The sequence below is a fragment of the Gamsiella multidivaricata genome (assembly GCF_025024155.1).
Source record: "Gamsiella multidivaricata strain RSA 2152 chromosome Unknown BC939scaffold_3, whole genome shotgun sequence".
In the NCBI taxonomy this organism is placed as follows: Eukaryota; Fungi; Mortierellomycota; class Mortierellomycetes; order Mortierellales; family Mortierellaceae; genus Gamsiella; species Gamsiella multidivaricata.
This window is the reverse complement of record NW_026251711.1, coordinates 703,183-727,941: the sequence shown is the minus strand read 5'-3', so window position 1 is coordinate 727,941 and position 24,759 is coordinate 703,183. Positions and strand designations below refer to the sequence as shown.

Sequence of the window (24,759 nt, the reverse complement as noted above, 5' to 3'; positions counted from 1 at the left end):
CGTCTCTCCAGTTAGGCCTGTGCGGATACACTTTGTGACTATAACCCCATGTCTAGTCTGTTGCGAAAAGAAGAATGGATGATCGAGTCCTGGCTGGAAGCGCAAGTGGGAGGACTGATAGTCTAGTGAAAGTAAGCGATGAGAAGAAACGGGTGCCTTAATGCCTTAAAGTGAGTATCCGTGTCCCTCAACAAACCATGACAAAGAAAACTCAGAACAGGTCGCGCCCTGGAAAGAAGCAACACCGCTTGTGAACCCAGCCGCCCGCCATCTTTTTTTTTTTTTTTTTTTTTTTTTTTTTTCGCATCTGATAAGGGCGCGACCCAGGTCCACCCCGCATATTTTTTTTCCCTTCTCAGTTGACATGTTTATCAGATCTTTTTATTTACTATTGGACGCCCGCCAGCATGAGTGTTTTGTGCACCCCGACCCGGGAAGGAAGAAAGAGAGAGGAAGAAAGAGGAAGCGCCTCTCAGTCTTCCCTTGGAGAACAGTCGAGGATGGACCTAAGTGTTATTGATGTCTCGACAGCAAGCAAAGAGCTGCTCAATGCACTCTCCTGCTGTCAAATTGATCTGACAGGTCCTTGTTGGTTTTTATATTTGAAACCCAATTTCGTAAAGGGCATTAAATTAGCATTAATTTGTGAAGGGGGCAATCGTAAAAGAGATTATTTGGGCCTAGGAGAAAATTGCATGGACGACTGGACAGGTAATCGATAGGGCACATTGGAAGGGCATGTGGAGTCTACCGGTATAGCGCTATTTTATGAAGGACAAGGATGGATTAGGAAAATTCTCCTTAGTATTTTGTCGCAAGAGAGTAATACTGAAAAAAGGATCCGCGGGAAGAGAAGGCGGATCTGCGTGTGTGTGTGCGTGTGTGTGCTGGATACGAGGGTATGCGAAAAAGGATTATGCGCCGATGGAAACTTTCCCTGCAACTAATTTCACGCCCAGCCAGCCAACTGAACAAACCAGCGAGCAGACAGAACTCAACAGACCGGCTCATTCTAGCCCTCGAACAAAAGAACCCGCTACTCCTCCTTCTCTCCCTCCACTCTCCCACTCTCCCACTCTCCCACTCTCCCACTCTCTCCTCTCCTGCCCCCCTCTACTGTCCTGTATTCTTTTCTCACCTACATCCCCACTGACCTTTCGCATCATTCGCATCCGCCCTTATTAATCAACACCACTCAACCACTCATTTGCTGACAATACTCATTGACATCTATGTAAGTACAGACATGGCAGGAATCTCGCCTGTGGGTCATACTGCCATCGTTCTCACCTTTCTCTCCTTCTCTTACTGATCCGCCTGTAGCACGACACCTCGCACCCTTTAACAACAACCATAACGACACCACAACCATGGCTGCAGAGAACCAGCACCTGCTGCTGTTCGACGGCGCCAACGACTGGGACGAGTTTGAACAGCGAGTCGAGCAATCCATTGTCGCAGAGAAACAAGACCAACAGCCTGGCGCCATCACCCTCCCTGTCGTTGGCATGACCTGCATGTCCTGCGTCAACGCTATCACCTCCGTCCTCTCATCTGCTCCGGGTATCAACGACGTCCAGGTCTCGCTCAAACAGCACCAGGCCGTTGTCCAATACGATCCTGCCCTCGTCTCACCTGCGCAAATCAAAGAGGCCATCGAGGACTGTGGTTTTGACGTGCCCTTCGATACCAACACTATCTTCGCTGCCCACCCTAACGAAGGCGCCCTCCTGGATGTCGCCCCCCTCAATAATAACAACGTCCAGTATGCCCCCTCGCCCAAGACGCCCATCCCCTCCTCCAAAAAAAGCATCAACAACAATAACAACAGCTCCTCTTCGCCAGCTTTGTCTTCGTCACACCCTCTTCAAGCGTCCCATGCGACGTTATCAAGAGCGATCGATCAATCCTCTAATCCATCGATCAAAACCGCCCAACTATCGATTCAGGGCATGACCTGTGCCTCCTGTGTCGCATCGATCGAACGGTCCCTCAAGGGTGCGCCTGGCTTGATTTCCATCAAGGTCGCACTCCTGGCTGAGAGGGCGACCATCGAATACATCGAAGGCGAGACCACTCCCCGGGAAATTGCAGACAAGATTGATGATATCGGGTTCGAGGCTTCACCCATTATTGAACGGCGCAAGGATACAGTCGACCTCCAAATCTTTGGCATGACCTGTGCCAGCTGCGTCAACTCCATCGAGGGTGAACTTCGCAAGATGCCAGGCATCGTCTCGGCCTCCGTTAGCTTGACCCTCCAGGCCGCCAAGGTCGAGTACGACAATGCAGTGCTCGGGGTCCGTGATATTGTGGAGAGGATCGAAGACATGGGATTCGACGCTCTGCTGTCGGAGCGGTCTCATAATGCGCAGCTCGAGTCACTGGGGCGAACCAAGGAGATCCAGGAATGGCGACGAGCTCTGTTTACGAGTCTCGTATTTGCAGTGCCGGTCTTTGTTATCTCGATGATCTTGCCCATGTTCGCCTGGGGTCAGTCCATCTACAACCTTCCGGTCGTTTTCAATTTGGTCGTCGGCGACGTCTTGGCCTGCATGCTGACCATCCCCGTGCAGTTTGGAGTCGGACGTCGGTTTATGGTCAGCGCTTACAAGTCGATCAAGCACGGCGTGGCGACGATGGATGTGTTGATCTCGTTGGGTACATTGTCGGCATTTGCGTTCTCAAGTTTCTCGATGCTCTACTCCATGTTTGACCAGGCCCACAAGGCATCCGTATTCTTTGACACATCCAGCATGTTGATCGCCTTTGTCACCTTCGGTCGATATCTCGAGAATATGGCCAAGGGCAAGACGTCGGTTGCGCTCTCGAAGCTCATGTGTTTGACTCCCTCGACTTGCACTATTTATGTTCTGGATCCCAAGACTGGCGAACGCGTGTCGGAGAAGCAGATCCCATCCGAACTGGTCCAGAAGGGCGATTTAATCAAGGTTTTGCCCGGAGACAAGATCCCAACGGACGGTGTCGTTGTCAGCGGACAGTCGACTGTGGACGAGAGCATGGTCACAGGAGAGGTGGAACCGATCACCAAGACTGTGGGATCGAACGTCATTGGGGGCACCGTCAATGGATTAGGAACAATCGACATGGAGGCCGTGCGAGTTGGAGCCGAGACGGCGTTGGCTCAGATTGTGCAGCTGGTCGAGGACGCTCAGACATCTAAGGCACCCATTCAGGCATATGCGGATATGGTCGCGGGATATTTCGTTCCTGCGGTCATCTTCTTGGCTGTTTTGACGTTCGTGGTCTGGATGGTGGTTTCGCATACGGTCATGCCCGACAACTTGCCTCGGATGTTTTCGATGGAGCCATCCAAGTTTGTGGCGTGCTTGAAGCTATGCATCTCGGTTATCGTGGTAGCTTGCCCCTGTGCTCTTGGTCTCTCGACACCAACAGCTGTTATGGTCGGTACCGGAGTCGGCGCTCAACAGGGTATTCTGATCAAGAGCGGTATCGCCTTGGAGGCTGCACACAGGATTACGAAGGTTGTGTTCGACAAGACCGGAACACTGACCCTTGGAAAGCTGGAAGTCGCAAGTTGGAGCGTCCAGAAGCCGATCGCTGCCATCCCATCCTCAGGAACATCATCAAGCTCATCCTTGGACTCTCTGACTGAGAACGATCTGTTTACGATCATTGGTACCGCTGAATCATCGTCGGAGCATCCTCTGGGTCGCGCTATCGCCCATCATGCCCAGAGCAAATTGAATGTGTCGACATTCAATGCGACGACCAAGGACTTTGCGTCGAGCACTGGTAAAGGAATTGAGTGCACTGTGACACTGCCTTCGCCATCTGCGCGGGACTACCGGGTCGTGATCGGAAATAAGTCGTGGCTGAACGAATGCCAGATCCACTTGCCTGCCAGCCTGGCTGCGGACCAACAGCATCAGGAACGCGCCGGTCGTACGACGGTCCTTGTCGCCTTGAATGGAATCTTTGTCGGATTCATCTCGCTCTCAGATACCATCAAGCCTGAAGCCGCCAAGACTGTCGCCAAGCTGCAGCAAATGGGCATCCAGGTTGCCATGGTTACAGGAGATCAGCCTCTGGTTGCTCAGGTGATCGCTGCCGAGTGTGGTATTCAGGACGTCCATGCGGGAGTCTCCCCTAACGGCAAGACCTCGATTGTGACCAAGATGCAGTCTCAGGGCCACCATGTGGCCATGATCGGAGACGGTATTAATGATTCACCTGCGTTGGCCCAGAGTGATCTCGGTATTGCGCTGGTCTCGGGAACGGATATTGCGATGGAGGCTGCAGATATGGTGCTGATGCGTGGGGATCTGACGGATGTGGTCGCAGCGATCGATCTGTGCCGGACGATTTTCAAGAGGATCCGGATGAACTTTGCATGGGCCTGCATCTACAACGTCTTGGGAGTCCCCGTTGCGATGGGCGTATTCTTGCCATGGGGTTACCATCTCCACCCGATGCTTGCAGGTCTCATGATGGCCTTCTCGAGCGTCAGTGTCGTATTCTCTAGTTTGATGCTCAAGCGCTGGAAGAAGCCTCGTGTCGTAGACGAATCCGAGTTGGAACAGGAGCGCAAGATTCGGGAACAGTTGATGGAGAAGAAGCAGGCCATGATCCGTGAGCATTGGAAGATGAAGTTTGGCGGAAACTCGTCCACGGGCTCGGGTGTCGCTGCAAAGGCCGGTGAGTTCTTTGGAGCTGTCGTCGGTGGCACTACAAATGGATATGTACCCGTGGGATCGATGGACGAGATCGAGGAGGCCGAGATGGAACGGTTTGTGTAGCTGCGGACCATCAAAATTGCTGCCAATACTACACATATAGAACGATACCTTGCATCTATGCTCACAACAACAACAACAACAACAACAACAACAAATAGCGCTTTTAGATTTGTAACATACCCTTTATTTACCATATCACAATTAAAAAAGAAAAATTCAAGGATTCAAGTAAACCTGCACCCAACGTGCTAAAGCAATGTGTATTTATCGGGGACTTATTTCAAGGATCTTTGAGCATAAGAAACCGGATCGCGTGGTGTAGTCTGGAAATCGATCTTGCAGTTTGGGTCTGCATATTTTCTGACCGCTTGAACAAAGGTGCTCTTCCCGACTTGCGTCTGGCCGAGCAGGAGGACGTTGTAAGTAGGCGTGGTGTGGATTGGGCCTGCATTGAAAAAGTAAGGAGCCGCTGTGGTGTATGAGAGAGGAGCCGCTCTAATTCGGATCGAATAAATGAAGACGCGGCTAGGGCATCTGTTTTTGCGATCATGAGCAACCAAGTCCCTGCGAGTAACCCGGTTTGTCACCCGCCCTTGCGTCTGGTCTGAGGCAGTCTGCTCGGCGCCTTGCTCGTCCACACTCGTTGGATCGCGCTTATAAGTAGGCTGGACTATTTCATTCCTGCAGCAAAAAGCGACGGCCATATGCCGTTCAATGAGTTCCCAGCAACCGTAACGACAAATAAAGAAATAAACGGGCGAACAAGCTCCGGTATACACTCACGTCTGAGGTGCTTGCGCCAGTCGAGGCTCGTTCGCCACCTCAAGGGCGGGTTTATGCGTGCTAACATGTGATGAACATAGGTTCAGTCAAGTATTGCTCGTCATTTAGAGCCGGATATAAAGAGCGACCTACAGGTCAGGATCCTTCAGACCATCGTCTGAGGATGGGACATCAAGTCTTGATCTCGTACCCTCTGAAAAAGAGGGAGGCTCGTCTGATGGGACCAGGACGTCTTGCTGATCACGGACGACAGAAACAACGTCTTCTTGCTGATAGATGCCCTCATCCTTAGTTCAGTGCATAGTTCTGTTAGATATTAAACGCCTTTTTCTGCAGGCCCCGGCACTGCACCAGGCACTGGACTCTTCGTACCCTGCAGAGTCGGCCGCGAAAGCGCGGTCGCGCGAGTGTTGCTCGCCCCCAACGTCGTGAGCTGCTCCGATCCTTGGTCGGCAATGCAGAGATTGGTTATTGGGTGGTGTCATTTATGGCTTGCTGGACTCGAACAAGCTGAATGGATGGGGAACTTACATTCTGATAAAGAATAGCAGAGTGTGTGGGGATGGTTTGACCAGAAGAAAAGGAAAGCGCTGGTGGGGGAGGGAGAAGAAAGCCTTTGATCGACAAGAACTGCGTACACAGGTCATGCATTTTCTCTTGATGGGCCATAACCAGTTGTGAAAGATCATTTGGACTGTGAGGAGTCTGTCAGCATTCACCGACATCGGTGATAGCAGGTCGAGCAATAAAGCAAGGATGCTCATGGACGCACCATTAAAGCAAAACGACAAAGCCCAGGACTCTACCCGCGCGTCGTCCCAAAAGGCTAGCGGCACTGAACGGCAGGCTGCCGCATAGCTTCTACTGCAGCTGTCTATTGTTCAATCCTGATATCCCTGTCCTGCCAACCCGATTTGTTAAAGGCATCGACACCATGAGCAGCGCCTCCAAGCTCGAATACAGCCACCATACCCTGGGAATAAAGAGATATTTACTTTTTGACGAGAGAGCTTCTTGAATGGTTGGTATTTATACCTTGAGGGCGACTGCCTTGGAGGAGGGAGCCAGTCGTTTGAATGCCTTAGAACAAGTAGCGGAAGTCATGAAAAAGACAATCATGGAAGAAGATACATAAGGAAAGCAGAACCTAAAGTAGGCTCCCGCTGAGAAGTATGTAACAGAGGAGGCAAGAATAAGGACAAGACAGTGCTTTTAGGGCGGTAGGAAGCCTAAAGATACTGTTGCGCGGCGCCTATGGAGGGCAAACCTCATCTTAATGTGGCCAGCTTTCTATTCCACCGTGTATAAAGCGCGCACTCTCTCATATGTCTCTCCCCCACTTCTACCCTCCTCCCCCGCGCCCTCTTCTGTCCAGATCCATCCCAAGGTGTCCCTCTGACCACTCGACCCCCCAGAGACCAGGGAACACATCGCCTTCTTCCTGAGCAAGCAAGATCTTCACTACATCCTCGCTTGCCAAGAATGACACCAGTCCTTCCAGTATTTACTAAGCAGCATCAACTGGTTGACCATGGCCAGTCAGGGTCGGCATCAGTACCAGAGCTCAACAACCGCTGCTCAGGGGGACGACGTTTACTAATACATCTATGATAAAGAGGATATATTGAATCGAGCGTCGAGCTTTAAGCAGCTGTTGAGGATGCATCAACCAGTCAGTGTAGTAAGTCGCATGTCTGTAGAGGCATATGTGCATATGTCGCACACTTAGAGGGCCATGTTACAAAATATATAATGCAGCAGCGGTTACAGGAGATATGAACTGTGCAAGAAGTTGTATCTCCACGAGTTGAGCTGGAGCTCTACTACTGTTACAATATAGCACACTTGCAGAGGTCTATGCAAGAAATAATTCTGAGCACCGAAGGAACACAGACTAGAGCAGCCACGCGTTCATGGCGACGTTGCTTCTTGATCCTTCGATGTCAGCTCTTCCTATCATACTGAAGCAGAATTCAGTAAGCGTTGGATTGTGCACCCACTAATAGGCAGCGTGAGCTGGGTTTAGACCGTCGTAGGACAGGTTAGGTTCGCCCCACTGATGGTGTTGTTGCAATAGTAAGTGAACTTAGTACGAGAGGAACCGCTCCTTCGGATAATTGGTATTTGTGCCTGCCTGAGCAGGCAATGGTCCGAAGCTATCATCTGTTGGATTATGGCTGAACGCCTCAAAGTCAGAATGATGCTGAAGCGGCGGGAAAGGATGAGCAAGGAACATTGCGGTGGCTAATTGCACAATTCTCAGTTTGTTTTCCTTCTTTCCTTTGCATCCGAGAGCTCACACGTTACACGAGGGCGAGGGCCCCAAACATGGCTCCGTTTGGCGGATGCTGCAACGATGGATGTGTGTCTTTGCACTCTTTTCCTCTCTTTCCCACTTTCCCTTCTTCCCAGATTCTCCCTCCCTTAATCCATCAGGAACCGCCTCTTAGCTTTCTCAACTTTTCACGCTCTTCTGTCTGCCTCTCGCACGTCTCTGCTTTCTCGCTCTTCTGTCTGTCTCCCGTACGTTTCTGTTCGATCTCAATAAGCACAGCCCAGCGGCGACTCATTGGTAACAAAGACACAGTTTATCTGTCAAAGTCCCATCCCTGAATGTACCTGAACAACCACAGTCGAGCCAAGAGTGTTAATGCTAGAATGGCCGAGATCACGAGAACAGCCATTCATGTGCAATGGATAATAATCCCTTCTTTCATGCTCACAGGAATCTGCTAGAACTGACGAGGGAAGCGAATATCACTCCACTCGACTGCCTTGTTCGTGTGCAGACCGCCTTAAACAAATAATTGTAGAGAACATTGGACAGGGACGGACCATCTCCTCGGCTGGTGAAAGAACTCGAGAAACAGACTCCTGTTGAGGTGAGGCACTGTTTCTTGTCAGTCGATAGTAGCCTATAGGCATGTCATAAGATTATTAACCCTGCATGCTTCACAACGGGCAGTTGGTATCGCTGCTAGGAGGCACGAGGAGGATAAATCTTCAGGACTACCTCTGCATCCAGTCAAAGGAAACAAGAGTCGAATAGACACTTCCAAGGTAGGGCGCCATCGCTTGACAGAGTAGCCACATATGATCTGGTTCATGCAGCTGCTATGGATATTAATGTTTTGATTTACGACGACAGCTCATTCTGCTGCCTCTACGTCTGTAATATACCGGTCCACTGCGACTTAATGACTCGCATCGCGTTACTGAGGTGTCTGTCAAGTAAGTACGTATACTGGCATACTGGCTACTCGCACAAGTATATCGATCAACCACAAGGTCACTAATATCGCCGCCATCCGCTCTATGATAACAGGAGAGACGCCCTCAGAGAAATAACATGTTTGACAGAACTTTTTCGTCCTCGCGAAAGACTCTTTCACCACAAAAGGAACTGGAGCTCACCAACATCTACGTGGAGAATGCGCGCAAAACCAAGGATCGGGAAATTGCTTTATCCCGAATGAAAAGAGCAGCGAAAAAGACTCTTACAACTCCCCTGTCCGTCGAGGATCAAGCCCTACGCGATGGATTCGTCGGGGCCTGTCTCGAGCATGCCAGACTACTGGAGAGCTTAGGATATAATGAAATGGCACAGGTCAGCTACAACAGGGCAGAAAAGTGGGGGTAAGTAACAGGAACTTGCTCTGTACCTGTTCGCATTAGCCGGCTATACCGTACGTCGCACCTAACGCATCTCTCGCTTTATTGACTGTCCTCTGATTTCAACAGCCATGTGCGTCCTACAAAAGATTCAGGTCCTGTAAGTTTCTCTGCCACCGACAGTGCCTGCCGCGACATGGCACGGGTCCCTGAGAATATCTTTCCTGATAACATCTGTCAGTCCACCATCAAGATCGCGTTACCAGAGGCAGATAAGCGACTCAGTAATACTTCCCAGCTCGCTTACTGCCTTGGCCTTCTGCAAGTGACGCTGTCACCTGAAGAGGTCTTTGAACCAGCTGCAGGAAATTGGGTGAAATTCACAGAGGGGAATGCAGAGGAGAAAGAGAGACTCAGGACGCTGGCGACAGATGTGATCCGGGCATTCGCTCGCGATGAGCTCAAGGATGCTAAGGCTGTCGCAGAAGTCGTGTGTCTGGCCCCAGTTCTTGAAAAGGAATACTTCCACTCTCTACTCATGCTATTTGTCGATGGCGTTGACAAGTCCAGCCTGCTGGATGTGCAGTCCCTCGAAGGGCTGGCACAGTTGGTCCAAAGCGCTCCCAAGGGCTACCTCGACTCGGATGACCTAGTCGCGATCCTGCACAACCTCAACACCCGCCTACAGGATACTCATACTCAGTCTTCAGATCACATCTGCCGTCTCACGCTTGCAGTGTCCAATGTCCTGGATGCCATGGCCGATACCAAGATCTCAGACTTAAAGCGTGTAGAGCTCCAAGAGCCACTCTCTGTCTATTTGAATGGGCTGCAAAGCAGCAACGACCCTTACTTGGTGTACCAGGCTGCCTATGCTTTTCAAGCGCTGCAGTGTGTCCCAGACAACGAATCACCTTGGCAAGCAACGATGCAGCGCACTGAAATTGTTTTGAAGGGCGTCTCGGGGATAGTTAGCGCCGTAAAAGGCCTGGACGTCAACGGCTTCATCACAGGGCTCGGACATCTTCAGGAGGGACTGGGAGAGGTGATCCAGGTGGCGAAAATCGGCTATGAAGGTGTGAGCGCACTGGCCGAAAGTGGACAAGGACTGTTGGAATCTCTCAAGGTCAGTCTCAGCTTCAACAAGAAACATGCCTGATATACAGCACTGCGCGGGACAGACACACTGCTTCGAGACGGTCAACTCGCCAAGTTCAAGACTCTTGTCTGTGAAGCGCCTTGCCGGCGTGACCTAGCCTTTCAACTAGGAGTATGCCAGCGGCTGGGGGACCTTGCCGCCAATTCACTATGGAACATCGAGTCTCGCCAAGGTGCTGTTGCGTTTCTGGGCGAGATATACCGAAACGATGTAGTGTGGGGCCAGCAGGCCCTCGTCAAGCAATGGATCCTTCACATTCTTATGCAGTTGGCTTCGACATCTGGCTCAGCTATGCCAAGTATGTATGATGAACGGATGCGTGAGTGGCTCTTGCTTTATCATGAAGTATGGAGTTCACCACCGAGCAGAGACTAATAGCTGTACTATATTCTATTCTCGTCTATGCGATACATGGTGTAGGTGTCGAATCTTTGTTGCAAGAGCTGGAATTGGATGGCGATGAGACGAAAAGGATTCTTTATCAGGATTGCCAAAAGGAAAATCGAAGCTTGCATCGACTGCAGGTTGCCTTATCAACCATCGCGTCGTCATCATTGCTTGATCTTGTTCAGAACAAACCCGATGTTGAAGCCGACCTGAGACGACTGAGAAAGCAAGGATTGGAGGAACGAGGCGGAGCCGTTTACATCCCCCCTCAAGCCAAGGCTAACTTGTAGGCGTCCGATGACAACCTGTTCGACCTGACAAAAGAAGTTAAAGGCTTCCTGAGCAGTTGCCGTAAGGTGATGCTCCTGCTAGGCGATTCGGGTGGAGGCAAGTCGACCTTTAACCGGCAACTCGAGTGTGACCTGTGGGATGCCTATAAGAAAAAGGAAGGCATAATTCCGCTCTTTATCAGCTTACCCGCAATTGACAAGCCAGAACAGGATCTGATCGCCAAACATCTACGGAAGGCAGAGTTTACCGAGCCCCAGATCCGAGAGCTGAAAGACCACCGCAAATTCATCTTGATTTGTGACGGATATGATGAGAGTCAGCAGACACACAACCTGTACACGAGCAACCAACTGAACCAGGTGGGAGAATGGAGCGCTCAGATGGTCATTAGCTGCCGCAGCGAGTACCTTGGGCTCGATTATCGGGATCGGTTCCAGCCAGCAGATCGCAATCACCAAGCAGAGCCAGCGTTTCAAGAAGCGGTCATTGCACCATTCTCTATGGATCAAATTCAAGAATACATAATGAAATATGTGTCCACGACGAGCCCGCTCTGGCAGGTGGCGGACTACTTGAAGGCTCTCAATCTGATTCCCAGCCTGCAGGATCTGGTCAAGAACCCGTTTATGTTGACGCTGTCCATGGAGGTATTGCCGCGCATAGTGGATCAACGACAAGATCTCTCGGCCGTCTGGGTCACTAGAGTCGCATTGTATGACCAGTTTGTGGAGCAGTGGCTAGAGCGCGGCAAGAAGCGGCTTGGGAACAAAGACTTGAGCCCTCAAGCGAGGGCAAACTTTGAGAAGCTGAACGACGAAGGCTTTACTCAGGATGGCATGGATTTTCTCAAGGACTTGGCCAGTGCAATTTACGAACATCAGGCAGGTAATCCGGTGGCGGCCTATTCGCGCAAACGAGATAAAGAGACGTGGAAGGAACAGTTTTTCTCCCGAGAAGACGAGAATCAGCTCCTGCTGGAAGCCTGTCCTCTGACGCGTAGCGGCAATCAGTACCGGTTTATCCATAAATCACTGCTGGAATACTGCTTGGCCCGAGCGGTGTTTGAGCCGCGAGACGGAGAGAACGCAAGTCGCGCGGCCTTACCTCAAGCCCTGCAACGTCGAGGGAGCGTCCATTCCGTGATGAGCTTTGAAAACCGGACTGCTGTAGAAGAACCGGCGGCAGCCATTGAAAAGGTCGTGCTCGATTCGCCCTTGGCACGGAGATGCTTTGTGGACGAGCCGTCAATTCTGCACTTTTTAGCAGAGCGTGTCCAACAGGAACCTCTCTTCAAGCAACAGCTGCTCGCAGCGATTGAGTGCTCCAAAATCGACAAAGAGGCACGTAAGGCGGCGGCCAATGCGATCACAATATTGGTCAGAGCTGGGATGCTGTTTAACGGTGCAGATCTGAAAGGCATCCAGATTCCAGGAGCAGACCTGAGTGGCGGCCAATTCGATTCTGCTCAGCTACAAGGGGCAGATTTGAGAAAAGTCAATATCCGCAATATTTGGCTGCGTCAGGCCAAATTGAGCCATGCACAGATGGCGGGTGTGCAGTTTAGGGAATGGCCGTATCTCTCAGAAGATTGCGGGGTGCTTTCCTGCGCGTATTCGCCAGATGGGACGTTCTGTGTGGCAGGTCTCGACGACGGTACGATCAGCGTGTATGACACTTCGACTTGGGCAAAAGCCCACACCTTGAGTGGTCATACCGAATGGGTTACGAGCGTGGTGTATTCGCCTAGCGGCCAGCAAATCGCCTCGGGCAGTTGGGACACGACGGTGCGACTGTGGGACGCGCAAACCGGTGAACCGGGTCCCATCTTAAGCGGCCATACCGGCGGTGTTACGAGCGTGGTGTATTCACCCAGCGGCCAGCAGATCGCCTCGGGCAGTAGCGACAACACGGTGCGACTATGGGATGCGCAAACCGGTGCACCCGGTCCCATCTTAAGCGGCCATATCGACTATGTTACGAGCGTGATGTATTCGCCTAGCGGCCAGCAGATCGCCTCGGGAAGTCGGGACGGGACGGTGCGGCTGTGGGATGTGGATTCGGGTCATTGTTTGGCAGTTGTTGATGATTTCCATGGATTCATCACAAGCATCACCTGGAACGCTAATCCAAACGGTACCTATTTCGCAACCGGCTGTGAGGATATGTCTGTTCGCATATGGCAGGTCATAGAAGGGGAGGATCGCTATCAGGTGCGCCTGCATTGGAGTTCGATGCATGACAGACTTATCGTGTCAAATACCTCTATCCAGAACGTGCAAGGCTTAAGCAGGAAATATATGCGTCTATTAGAGCAGCGCGGCGCTGTGGTCAAGCCGGTTCCGCCTTTGAGCTTCCGCGAGGCAAGCAAAAAGCTAGTTAGTATGGCGTCCGCGGCGCGTAAACTCAAGGTACCAACAAACCACAGTATGATCGATATCTTCGCCACGACTGATCCTCTCGCTGTACAGTCAGCAAAGCCGGTCGATTCGGCGAATGTCTTTTCGCTTGCTGGAAACGCGGAGGTGGAGCAAATAGGAGATTAGCGACGGTGTCTTGTCTTTTATTCATTGCCAATCTTTTAGTGCATGGATTGCGTTTTCTGAAGACAATATACAGAGCAGTCTTTGTCCATGGCAAGTTCATAAATTTAAAAAGTGATGGCCAAGAGCACAAATTATAGCACTCAATAGGTTCGAAAAACCAAAGAGTGGGAGCGAAAGCGATGAACAATGGAGAGATCAAACTAGGGTCACGGAGTATTGTGGGCCCATAAATGTTGACTATGGCTGAACGTCTCAAAGTCAGAATCCGTGCCAGAGGCAACGAATACCGCCTTTTCCGACTTTTAGTTAATTAGTTAAATACGAATAGACCCTCGAGTCCTGAATCATACTATGTGGGGTCGTCTTGTGGAGCGGAAATGCTTCATGAGGTGCCTGCTAATGTTAATTTCAAATGCTGGAAGAAATAAATCCAGTGCAGACGACTTTTATTGAACGGAATATTGTAAGCAGTAGAGTAAACTTGCTGCTACGATCCGCTGAGATTAAGCTCATTGTTCTTTAGATCTTTTCGGAAGAACAACATCCTTTTCTGCCCTTCTCATCCTCCGTTAATTAAGGATGGGACATGCACCCTGAACTAATTTGCTTCATTTATTCCGGAATCGCGAGTGGATGTCCCACAAGTGTTGTGTGTCACAACATAATCCAGTCCAGGACATGGAAGACGTTTGAAGATATGAAAAAGCCCATATGTAAAAATATATATACATTACTTTGCCTTTTGGACAAAGTGAGGAGAGGAGGGTCGTTGGGCATCCTTTCTTTTAGCAACAGCACGAAAACCTGGCTATGCAATCCATTTATATACATATACACATATACAAGACAATCTTTTGCGCTCAAGATCTACAGTGCGCATTACGCATTTTATATACGTACTCCGCCTCCGCGTACATCGTTTCTAGTTCCTAGACCTTCCTCGCCTTGGCCTCGCGCCTTCTCTTCCGTCTCTCCGCCACGACAGGTTGAGACACGACTCCCAATGCTCGCACCAAATCCGAATGTGTCGCATCATGCCCGCCCCTTCGAGGTTCTGGATCAAGAACGGGTTCCTCCTCACCACCGCGTTCTTTTTTCTTCTTGACGCTGATTTCGTGGGCTCTTTCGTGGGGCGGTGGCGGTTCCGTTGTGGAGATTTGTCGACGATGACGATGTCGAGGCAGGAGCAGAGGCGATGTCCTGCGGAGCGGCGCGCTTTCAGGTCGGGAGGGCTTCGACGTGCGAGTGAGTGTCCACGAGGACGAAGAGGGCGAGGATGGCGAGGAGCAAGAAGTAGAGAGATGTACGGGATCGGAATGCCATTGTGTGCTGTGATTAATATCTTTTGTGCCCCAGAGTTGATGCTGAAGTATGGGATGTAAAAAAGACGAGCTACGAGTGGGATGAAAAAAAAAATGCTTAGAGTTGAACGATGTTGAAGATATGAGGGGAGGAGAGAAGGGAAAGAGGAAAAGATGCAAGGAGAATGTCCGGAAGAAAAAAGAGTAGAGCAGAGACAAGAAGAGAGATATACGAGCTCCAGAGGCAGGCGAGACTTATGTATACAGAACCCCGTCTGTCGCATATCATCTGTGCAGAATGAGCCATTGTCGCTTATGACGCCAAGACGCGTTCCTTCCCCGCCTTCTCCACGGCGGGAAGGCGTTTTTTAATGCCCAGTTGTCCCTGAAGTCTAGGCGCTGGGCCATAAGCGGGACACTGCAGCACAGCCACTTTGATGCTCAGACCCTGTCATTGTTTGTTATGCCGGACCCTTGGTGCGCGACCTTACGAAATTACAGTCAAACCTTAGTTTGTGCCAAGTGAATTGCTTCTGCGCAGGAAATCCACCGTCTCGCCATGCTCTTTCCTTGCCTTTTCCGCTTTTTGGCATTGTGTCTAGTTTGAGTGTGCTGTTGCTGTATGCCCTGACGCGCGTGTCCCCACGACAGTCCTTTCCTTTCTTCCCTCGTTGCCTCCTCCCTCCTAATCTATGCGTCTCTCACTTGTCCTCCTCTCTTTGCTCGTTTGTTTGTTCATTTGTTTGTTCGTTTGCTTGTTCGTTTGTTTGTTCGTTTGTAGTTTGATCATTCGCGTTCGGCTTCAAATACAAGCCAGTATCCTGAAGGATAACACGCCGCAAGCGAACAAGTACCTTAAGGAACCCAACGCGGTCGACCAGCGCGCTATTGTCAGATTTGGTTGACATGCTCTTGTTCAAGATCGTTTGCTCGGCAGGAACAAAACGGGCGTCGCTCTGTACTAACATCTGGGTCTGCTCCCAACATCTCCTTGTCGCACTCTTCGATCCAGGACGGCGTCTTCCACGATAGACCCTCGTCATTCACAAAGGTATCCTCGATCCATGGAAAGATAAGGCGCCGGAGCTGTAATGGCGGCGTCACTAGATCGCGCTCAATAAAGTATGGTTCGTCTTTCCTGAAACGAGCCATGCAGAACGCTCCGATCGTAGGCAACTTGGGAGCATAATAGGACTTCATCTGGACCGTACTCCAGCGGCCGAGGTGACGGATATGGTCAAGGTCCAAGCCGAGGTGGTATGCCTCTGACGTTCCAGCATGACGTCCGGCGTGAGTGACTTTGAGAGAGTACACTCAGCAGGCGCGCATGACCCGCACAGCGATATCGTTCTAGGCTTGGTTTGTAATCGCCTTTGTTCGGTTATTGAGAATCTTCTGTAGAGTTCCGACCGACCTGAGGACTTGGATAGAGTGCCAATCATCTGCGTCAGAGAAGTTAGGAACGAGCTCGTTCTCTACCCGGGGAAAATTAATAACATGGAATGGTCAGAATGAGTTAGCAACATGGCGCAAAGCTTGAAATAAAGCATGGCATTTACTGGACTGATACAATCGGATGCTTACTTGAAAACGCTCAAGCATGCACTATCCAAATGCGGCGGCAACTGTACAGCGAACAAAGTTCCGGTGGCAATATACTATTGAGTACATATTGACTCCGCGCTGGTTGGTCTTTCCTCTTGGTAGAGAGAAGACAATCCCTAAAGCCAGGGCCGATCTAGGGACGTTATGCCCGCGTTTGAACGCTAAAGACGTCGGACAGCATCAGGTTGCGCATATCCTCGTCACGTAACAGCATATGGTGTCGTGCCAGTATGCTCAAATGCTCGCGAATGTGCGGAAACCGTGCTTGATCGTATACGCGCTTGCCCACCCTCCTGAGTACCAGGAGCTTCCGACATGTGAATGAAGCCATCTGGATAAGCTGCTTCGCCGTATACGGGTCGCGTACGGAGCAAGTGCTTGTACGCGTCTCGTCCTTTTTTGTTTTCGTATAGACCAAGTTTTCGCCATATTGCTTTATGGTGTTCCGTAATACAAGGTTCTTCCGATGGCTGGGAGTCAGGTTAAGATATGCCAGATAGTCTGCACTCTGTTATTTCCACAAGAACGTGAGAGCCTTCATATAGTTCTCCATTGTTGAAAGGCTAGGTGGGACGTGGATCGTATTGCGACCATTCTTGTCCAACTGTGCGTTTTGGACGACTATATGAAAACACACAAAAGGAAGAATGGATGAGTACTAGAGCGAACGAAAGAACAATAAATAAACATACAAACAGCCAACAGGAAACGATACGGATATATAATACACAGAGGGTTGATCTACCTTGTGATGCTCTCTCGACTCTGGAAATCTTGGTGATGTGCCTGGAAGCGGCAATGGCAACGGCACCGGTTGTGGGTCCCGCAGGGTCGTTGTCATCGTCACCGCCGTCACTGCTATCATCGTTATCACCATTATCATCACTGTTGTTGTTGGTGTGGTCGTCGTCGTCGCTACCGTTATCCCTGACTGACGCTGGCGAGGTGGCTTCCGGGGCCTATGCGATTGCCCACTCTGTCGCATTCACGTTCGACGGCGATATAGACGTTTCCCAGGGCGGGGGTGGCGTCCACAACACGTTTGACGAATTCAGCGGCAACACACCAACTTGTGCAATCTAACCGACGTCCGCATTAACGTGCCTCGCTACCTCTTTTTGGAACACGTAGTTTATCAAGAAGTCCGTTATTCATTCAGCATTCACTGCGTAGTTCACCTTGGTCTTTTCCCGGTGCTTGTGCTGATGGAGCCTTGTTTGACAGACAACGCTATCTCCTTGGGCACCTCTGCTGAGAGAACGGCTGCATATCTGAATGGAGCTGAACCTGAAAGGCAATCTGCGATAGCTCCCTGTTGCTCTGGCTCCTGTGGTACCGGTCTTTTGCTGGTATTATGAGGCATGACTGGCGGTCAGGTGTGCCTGAAAACTAGTGCAGGGTTTGATGGATGGTTGATTATTGATCGGTTGGGGGGTTGGGAGAAAGGATGTGTGTGTGTACAAGTGTCAAGCATGGGAAGAAGCAGAAACATAATGTCCCAAATCCAGTGTCGCGTACAGAATTCACTTAAAAGTCCATTATAGACCCTATGCCGTTTCACTAAATGCGTATGCTATTCGCCGTGTATCAGAAGTCTTTTATTGCTGGACCTGGGCGTGCTTGGACCAACGCGGCGGTTGAGCAAGATTTGAGGGGCTTTTACGGATCGAAGGGTCTGAAGGTCGCTCGTTATCGCATGGAACAACGGGAGAAGTCCGAGGTAGGACGCGCAATCGGCGGGATGCTTAGGACGGCGTACATGAGGGCAAAGACTGATCAGCGACGGCCTATGGTCGTTATTGGCGATGGCGACTTCAGGGACAAGGGCGGAGGGCTGGTCAAGTCGAACAGGTTCATATCGCGGCTGCAGTCTCAGGTAGGTGGAAACTGCAGTAACGTTTTATTTGCATTGATGAAGGATGGCAAACGATATATAGTGGTCGCTGACACTTTACTGCTACAAACACTGCTGTGCATATAGGCTACCGGGATGGGGATGCTGATGTGCTGCGTTGACGAACTCCGGACGTCGATATCTTTTTGCAGATTCTACAAGAGAGTCGAGACTCAGGGCCGCTCGGTCGTGTGCCCTGACCCGGCATGTGGAGATCGTCAGCCGTCGGAATATGACTTAACACGCAAATTGAACCCTACTACCGGTCTTCAGCGCGATTGGGACCACAACGCTGGCCAGAACATAGCTAACGCAGCCCTTCGATGGGTAGAGGACTTCAAGTGGCTCGACGCGCTGAACCGACAACTCATCAAGAGCCAAAAAGCGCCGACTGGAACGGCACATATTAACTATGGTCGTTAGTGTAAGTCTTGCCTTGTCTATTTGATTCACCTGCCTACGATGTACAACGACATGTTTGTCTAACCATCAAACTTTGGGTTGTAGGATTATATATTTTGGTATGCAATGGACACAGCTTTATTTTTACAACAACAAAGGCAAAAACAGAAAAACTACCGTAGTAATAAAAGCCTATATAAACAAAAACGAAACGGATATAATAAAACAAGTTTTGCCCTGTTCCTTCCTTTCTCTCGGAACCAGCCGATGATGTTGAATCGAATTGCCATAGGCTCCAATGTTGGGAGTCCTGAGGCCACTTCATCCAGTTCGCATTGGACAAAAACAAAGCTGGATTGAAAATAAATCGATCCCTGATTTCTTCCGCCGAACAAATATTATAGGCAAATGGCATTGATAGGCGATCCGGAAAATGATCCTCGACTTTGATCCTGCCTGACTCGATGTATCGCCTTTCTTGTTTTGATTCGCTCCACTTCGTCCGATCCATCATGCCTCTTAGATCTGGCCCTTGATGTCAATCATTTGGTACTTCTTTCCTGCCTCTAGCACATACGGCAGCGCCATCTTCGTATCAAGATACTGATGTCGCTTCTTCCCCGTTGCTGAGTCTTCATCCTGATTCAAACACTGAGAAACGCCAATCGACTTTAGAAAACTGTTGCACTCATCCTGACTCACAAATCCCAATGTCGAAGTCAAGAATGACGCCTCAATGTGCGGTCGATATCTAAGGACAGATTCAAAGGCAAAGTATTGAGTGCTAAGCGTTATAAAAGGGGGAGAATCGCCGAGGGAGATTAAGGATCAAAAGAGCTACTCACGCTTTGCAAATCGCCTTCATGGCCTGGACTCGCTCTCGCTCGACAAATTGATCCATCAGATACCCGCCCATATTCGGTGCAGTAAGGTACAGCTTGAACAGAGAGTAGTAGTTCGATGTGGCCAAGGCAGTGCGAACTTGCAATGCGTGTTTTACCGCTGGATCCTCCTTCTGAGCCGGCGTCAACGAAGCAAGCATTGCGATGATGTCTATATATCAGTAAGACACAAGATAATTTCATCAGCGCTGGCTTCAACACAAGATGAACATTTGCACATTCATGATAAAATGCTCACCGGAAGGATTGCGAGTGTGGAGCAGGTACAAGATTCGATAAGCAGTAAACTCCATGATATGACCCCTGAGGTTGTACTGATAAAGCTGCTTCAACTGAGTCTGGCATTGGTTGTACTCGCCGAGATCACCCTTCTCAAGAGCAATTCTTGCGTGGATCTCGTAGACTGTCACCGTAAAGTCATTCTTGATACGTTGAACCTATGGATTACAAACAAAGCAACAAAGTGAGTATTGGCATGTTCTAGGATCGCTTCCACATGCGAGTCGCATCGTTCTCTGGCAATACCAGTCTTATTTACAGTTAAATCTTGCCGAACACTCTTGAACTGATTGCAAATGTAAGCATAATTTTGATCCTGGCGCCACTTGTCCTTCAAGAGCTCAAGCGTCTGCATGAGTACAGGGACTGGTCGGACAGTGGATGGATCAGGTGCCTAGTTTATGCGAGAAAAAGTAGTATTGTCAATATTGAGTCGAAGTCAGCACAACCCACTTGTCCTGCATACTTACCGAAGTCAATCTTAAATAGTTCTTTTCCAGCTTGGTGCAAGTGCCGACGATTGTTTGAGCATCCCAGTCAATAACATCATTGTTATTGACAGGTGGGGCATACACAACGCGAGCAGGTTTTTTCATAGGAACATCATCCTTGGACTTTTCGAACCGACGCATTCTTTTCTCGCGCCTAGCTCGCTCCTCATCACCAAGGGTCTCGTATTCCGGAGAAGGGCTATTAAGGCTGAAAGATACCAAAGCGTGATTATAAAGATTAGAAAATGAATCATCAATCAACATGTTGATAGGATTCAACGATGCAAATGACAGGATTACCTTCTTTTTCTCCGGAACTTACTATTAGGCGGCAATGTGACAGAGAATCGCAGACATCAGTAAATAAATCACAAGATCAAGGCGCAATATCGAACGTCAAAACATTATCGCCTGGATACGTACCGTGGCACCTCCATATTCTCCCAGTCCACGTCCCAAAGCTTTCCCTGGCTGTGAAATTTGCCAACAAGTTCCTTCAACTCGTTCTGTGCCTCGGCATGGTCCTCCTCGACTACCGTTGCAAAGTAGCGCTGCACGTAATCCTTCAATGTTTGAGGCCATTCGTCCGACTTTTTCGCTGATTGTGCAGATTCCTTGGAGTCTAACACGTTGGTCGTTAATGGCTTCACTTTTTTGGACTTTACCGACAAGTACGCGGGCTCTACAGTGGTGATGAGAAAGCAATTAATATCATAACAATATCATAACAAGGACAAGTCTCAATTTGTAAAATGAATAAAAATATAAAAAGTGAGGCATTTTAGATGTCTGCGCAACTTACTCTCGAGCTTTGTCTTTCCCATGCCGTTTTCTCCTCTAAAGAACAGACCAAGATGTTAGCAAAAACAACCAATTCGATGATGTTGTAGCAATAAGAATCATGGACGTACCCGACTGTAGTCTCCTGTCCGCCCAGGTGCGTGTTATGAAGCTTATCGCGAATTTGATACGTTTGTTGATTATTCAAATCCTCCTGGTGCCTCTGCTGTCGCTGCTCTGCCTCCAGGTGCTTTTGCTTTTGAAATGCCTGATAATCAAACGAAGGCTTGGGGTAGGACCCTTGGTTTCCTGGACCGTTGCTAGAATGAGAGGGACCTGATTGCGTAGGATACGACTGATAGTAGGAGGGCTGGTTAGGTGGATTTGCGCTATAGGGAGAAGATGAATAAGCTGACTGCTGAGGCTGTTGCGGCGCCTGCTGCTGCTGTTGATAAGAATAAGGAGGATAAGAGGTTAGTGAGGTGCCAGGGACTGGCTGATACGGAGGCTGGGTGCCGGGAGCTGATGCCTGATAACCGGGGTAGGCGTATGCCGGAGCCTGAGTGGCAGAGGAAGAAGTCGGGTAGGAATAGGGCTGCTGGGCTCCTTGCTGGCTGTAGTAGCCTTGATAAGGCTGAGTCTGACTGTAAGGTGCTGTGGAAGCAGAGGCTCCCTCTGGAGCGGAAGCAGGACCTGGAGTGGTTGAAGTAGTTGGTACTGTATAACCGTACTGCGCGTAATACGCTGCGTACTGCTGGGCGTACTCCTCCGCCGAAGTAGCTGGTTGCTGAGGCTGTCCTTGGGACGCAGACTGGGCTTGTGGCTGCTGTTGCTGATACTGTTGGTAGTATGCAGAGTAGTCTGATGTGGCAGGTGCTGCAGGCGCTGCTGGTGCTACTCCTGGTGGCCCTTGGGGTTGCTGATATCCTGGATTAGCTGCCAGCCTGAGTCATAATGAAGCCAAGCCGTCGTACATGATCAGTATTGCATTCAATTTTGCAGCATCCAGTCATCGAAAAGTGCTTAACAACAACGATCGCCAGTGGCAATCCTCGGTTGGTGCACTTACCACGCTTGGTATTGCTGCGCGTATTGCTGGTATTGTTCCGCGTATAGTTTTGCTGCTTCTGCCTGATCGACAGAGGAGACTGGAATGGTTGGGGTCGCCAGGTTGGATAACTCACAAAAGAGTAGATGGGGAACAGGTTCAAGCTTGAAAAAAATAAAAAAAATAAAAAAAAATAAAAAGCAAGATCAAAAACAAGAGATGTTATGTGGTTGATGCGTGAACTGATGTTTGCGATTGGATTGTGAAGGGAAGGGAAGAAGGAAGAGGCAAGCAAAGCGATAAAGAGGTCCCTTGACATTGTGGGGGTAAATTGGTGACTGGATATTTATTTACAGAAAAGAATAAAAAAAAAAAGACTTCGGACTTGTTGCCACCAACTCTTCTCAGGCACCTACATCAACCCTCTTCGCTAATGTCGTCTTGCTCGATCTGGAAGCGATGGACATGCTCCCACTCGCATATTACTGTACAGTCGTTTAACAGGATTTCCTCGCCAAGGACGCTATGTCGCAGCCCTTTTGAGAAAGCGGTCTCTGTCCGCACAGTAACCACAGCGGCTCTCAGGAGACCTCGGACGTTTGACTCGACTAGCCACAGGAACAAGCCGGTATCCGTTAGTCCACGACTGGACTTGACCCAGTCCACACCTTCGTCTACTCGGGATTGGGACAAGAAGAACCTCATTGGACTTAGTTTGCAGCAACTCAAGGACGAGCTGACGACGATCCCTGGTGTGAAGTCTTATACGGCATCGCAGATCTGGCGATTTCTTTATCAGAGAGGGGTTACATCAATAGACGACATGCTCAATGTCCCCATGGCTATCAGGGATGAGCTCAAAGAAAAGTACACCATCGACTACGGAAGGATCGTGGTAGGCATCGCCAATAAAGTGTACGGGCTTGTCATCAATCAGCTTGGTCGCTAACGGCCGAGATATGCTCACCATCTATCGTTTCTTTAAAATTTATAGTCGGACCATGTCTCGCCTACGGACGGGACTAGGAAGCTGCTGGTGGGATTTCAGGACCCAAAAGCCATGGTTGAATCTGTTTTCATCCCCATGAATGGCTCAAGAGGGACTCAGTGTATCAGCAGTCAGGTGGGCTGCTCGCTGGCGTGCACGTTTTGCCATACAGGAACTCAAAAACTTTTACGCAACCTGACAGCGGGGGAAATTGTCGGCCAATACATGATTCCCGCTAAAGACTACGGCGACTTACCTCTGGTCAAAAATGCTCAGCGCAATGTCAACAACATCGTTTTCATGGGTCAAGGAGAACCATTCTACAATTGGAGGTAAAATACCGAACATGTTTAACTACTTGCTGTTTCCTCAACTCTTTAGGATCCCACTCACGACAGATTATTTTTTTTCTCTCCTTTCTTTTCTTCCATTATGGAACCCAGAAATGTCAGGCAGGCAATCGAGATTCTGACGGACAAGGACGGGATTGGGCTGCCAAAGAGCAAGATCACAGTGTCAACCTCCGGAGTCGCCACTGCACTACCGAAGCTTGCAGAACTTGATGGAATTGGTCTCGCCATCTCACTACATGCCACGAATGATCGCCTTAGGGATGAGATCGTACCAATTAACAGGTACAGGAAAGCGACTGGAATAAGAATAAGCGCTACATTTTGAGCTGTTGAAATGCCAGGACACTCATCACGCATTGCCGCAATTGGATATTTCTCTAGGACCTTCCCGATTCGTGCTCTTATGAACGCATGCGCGGATTATGCAAGGGCGATGCAGAGCTGCAACCGCGACAGTCAAAGGATTACATTTGAGTAAGTTGGGACAATGCACAATTGAAGTTATAGCCCACAGATCGAGGAAAATCTTATTAAACTACTGTTTATTCAACTAGATATGTAATGCTCAAAGACGTGAACGACAGTTTCCAGGAAGCGAGAGCATTGGCAGAAATGTTGAAGGATATTCCCTCGCACGTCAACTTGATCCCGTTCAACCCATGGCCTGGAAGCCCATACACCAGCTCTCCACGAGACCACATTATTGGATTCTCCCGGATCGTCGAGAACATGGGCGTACCTGCTACGATCCGTTGGCCTCGAGGATTGGATGTGATGGGTGCCTGTGGCCAGCTCCGGACGAGCTATGATCAAAAAGAAAAGACAACCCATTAATCTTGCGCCGTCGGCACCACCTCTACGAACTTGTAATCCACAACAGTATTTGTACATTATCATTGAAGATGAATAAAACGAAAATGAACTAGGCATATCGCCCAGAGCGGAGAACCAGGCGGATCAAAGTTCAGGTTCATGTTCAGGCGGCCTGCAATTTGTTGTTAGAGTGGCTTGCACAGCCATGATTCTTCCGAGTGGCCTTGCTTGCCCCTGTGTTCGACGCTCAATATAATACCCTGTCTACCGCCAAACCTTTCTCCTAAACCAAACACGCACACCTCATTCACTGTTTGAGAAGCAATGGCAAGCAGGACAGCATTAAAGCAGCTTTTGGCAAGGCGCACCGTCGCCTCGGTCGCGCCCTCTAGGACCGCTGGCTTCTC

At 49.8% G+C, this 24,759-nt stretch overlaps 9 protein-coding genes across 9 annotated transcripts; 3 read left to right on the top strand and 6 right to left on the bottom strand.

Annotated features, from left to right (window-relative positions):
* Nucleotides 1-1,069: 1,069 nt before the first annotated feature.
* BC939DRAFT_524917 (uncharacterized protein) lies at nt 1,070-4,875 on the top strand. The gene is made up of 2 exons (XM_051561288.1): nt 1,070-1,234; nt 1,324-4,875. Exon 2 carries the CDS (start codon nt 1,371-1,373, stop codon nt 4,779-4,781), a length of 3,411 nt encoding a protein of 1,136 aa, XP_051417296.1. The 5' UTR covers nt 1,070-1,234; nt 1,324-1,370; the 3' UTR covers nt 4,782-4,875.
* Nucleotides 4,876-4,996: 121 nt separating this feature from the next.
* BC939DRAFT_472902 (uncharacterized protein) lies at nt 4,997-6,155 on the bottom strand (the record flags this gene model as incomplete). The annotated part of the gene is made up of 4 exons (XM_051558312.1): nt 4,997-5,402; nt 5,505-5,564; nt 5,637-5,791; nt 6,036-6,155. The coding sequence occupies 4 exons, from the start codon at nt 6,153-6,155 to the stop codon at nt 4,997-4,999; spliced, it is 741 nt and encodes a 246-aa protein (XP_051417295.1).
* Nucleotides 6,156-8,232: 2,077 nt separating this feature from the next.
* BC939DRAFT_436681 (uncharacterized protein) lies at nt 8,233-8,576 on the bottom strand (the record flags this gene model as incomplete). Its single annotated transcript, XM_051553604.1, has 2 exons — nt 8,233-8,394; nt 8,518-8,576. 2 exons carry the CDS (start codon nt 8,574-8,576, stop codon nt 8,262-8,264), a joined length of 192 nt encoding a protein of 63 aa, XP_051417294.1. The 3' UTR covers nt 8,233-8,261.
* Nucleotides 8,577-14,425: 5,849 nt separating this feature from the next.
* On the bottom strand, nt 14,426-16,399 carry BC939DRAFT_498773 (uncharacterized protein; the record flags this gene model as incomplete). The annotated part of the gene is made up of 4 exons (XM_051559862.1): nt 14,426-14,860; nt 15,764-16,062; nt 16,212-16,272; nt 16,382-16,399. 4 exons carry the CDS (start codon nt 16,397-16,399, stop codon nt 14,426-14,428), a joined length of 813 nt encoding a protein of 270 aa, XP_051417293.1.
* Nucleotides 16,400-16,913: 514 nt separating this feature from the next.
* On the bottom strand, nt 16,914-17,765 carry BC939DRAFT_498772 (uncharacterized protein; the record flags this gene model as incomplete). Its single annotated transcript, XM_051559861.1, has 3 exons — nt 16,914-17,023; nt 17,148-17,361; nt 17,649-17,765. 3 exons carry the CDS (start codon nt 17,763-17,765, stop codon nt 16,914-16,916), a joined length of 441 nt encoding a protein of 146 aa, XP_051417292.1.
* Nucleotides 17,766-17,966: 201 nt separating this feature from the next.
* On the top strand, nt 17,967-18,719 carry BC939DRAFT_498771 (uncharacterized protein; the record flags this gene model as incomplete). Its single annotated transcript, XM_051559860.1, has 2 exons — nt 17,967-18,278; nt 18,384-18,719. 2 exons carry the CDS (start codon nt 17,967-17,969, stop codon nt 18,717-18,719), a joined length of 648 nt encoding a protein of 215 aa, XP_051417291.1.
* Nucleotides 18,720-19,137: 418 nt separating this feature from the next.
* BC939DRAFT_150476 (SAC3/GANP domain-containing protein) lies at nt 19,138-20,673 on the bottom strand. Its single transcript, XM_051550218.1, has 5 exons — nt 20,671-20,673; nt 20,139-20,578; nt 19,839-20,037; nt 19,544-19,751; nt 19,138-19,449 (listed from the first exon to the last, which is right to left on the bottom strand). The coding sequence occupies exons 2-5, from the start codon at nt 20,232-20,234 to the stop codon at nt 19,218-19,220; spliced, it is 735 nt and encodes a 244-aa protein (XP_051417290.1). The 5' UTR covers nt 20,235-20,578; nt 20,671-20,673; the 3' UTR covers nt 19,138-19,217.
* On the bottom strand, nt 20,174-21,373 carry BC939DRAFT_150496 (uncharacterized protein). Its single transcript, XM_051550219.1, has 4 exons — nt 21,173-21,373; nt 20,794-21,052; nt 20,671-20,691; nt 20,174-20,578 (listed from the first exon to the last, which is right to left on the bottom strand). Exons 1-4 carry the CDS (start codon nt 21,192-21,194, stop codon nt 20,302-20,304), a joined length of 579 nt encoding a protein of 192 aa, XP_051417289.1. The 5' UTR covers nt 21,195-21,373; the 3' UTR covers nt 20,174-20,301.
* A 1,258-nt stretch (nt 21,374-22,631) lies between these two features.
* BC939DRAFT_498769 (cfr family radical SAM enzyme) lies at nt 22,632-24,373 on the top strand (the record flags this gene model as incomplete). Its single annotated transcript, XM_051559859.1, has 5 exons — nt 22,632-23,093; nt 23,193-23,518; nt 23,630-23,821; nt 23,921-24,013; nt 24,094-24,373. 5 exons carry the CDS (start codon nt 22,632-22,634, stop codon nt 24,371-24,373), a joined length of 1,353 nt encoding a protein of 450 aa, XP_051417288.1.
* Nucleotides 24,374-24,759: the final 386 nt, after the last annotated feature.

What these genes read in the sequence shown, in the direction of transcription:
- BC939DRAFT_524917 (XM_051561288.1), top strand. Translation starts at nt 1,371, where the DNA reads ATGGCTGCAGAGAACCAGCACCTGCTGCTGTTCGACGGCGCCAACGAC.
- BC939DRAFT_150476 (XM_051550218.1), bottom strand. Translation starts at nt 20,234, where the DNA reads ATGCAGACGCTTGAGCTCTTGAAGGACAAGTGGCGCCAGGATCAAAAT. An exon ending in CCACACTCGCAATCCTTCCG is followed by an intron (nt 19,752 to 19,838) that starts GTGAGCATTTTA and finishes ACTGATATATAG; the next exon opens with ACATCATCGCAATGCTTGCT. An exon ending in ATGAAGGCGATTTGCAAAGC is followed by an intron (nt 19,450 to 19,543) that starts GTGAGTAGCTCT and finishes ATCTGTCCTTAG; the next exon opens with ATATCGACCGCACATTGAGG.
- BC939DRAFT_150496 (XM_051550219.1), bottom strand. Translation starts at nt 21,194, where the DNA reads ATGGGAAAGACAAAGCTCGAGA. An exon ending in GAGAATATGGAGGTGCCACG is followed by an intron (nt 20,692 to 20,793) that starts GTACGTATCCAG and finishes GCCGCCTAATAG; the next exon opens with TAAGTTCCGGAGAAAAAGAA. An exon ending in AAGTTCCGGAGAAAAAGAAG is followed by an intron (nt 20,579 to 20,670) that starts GTAATCCTGTCA and finishes GGTATCTTTCAG; the next exon opens with CCTTAATAGCCCTTCTCCGG.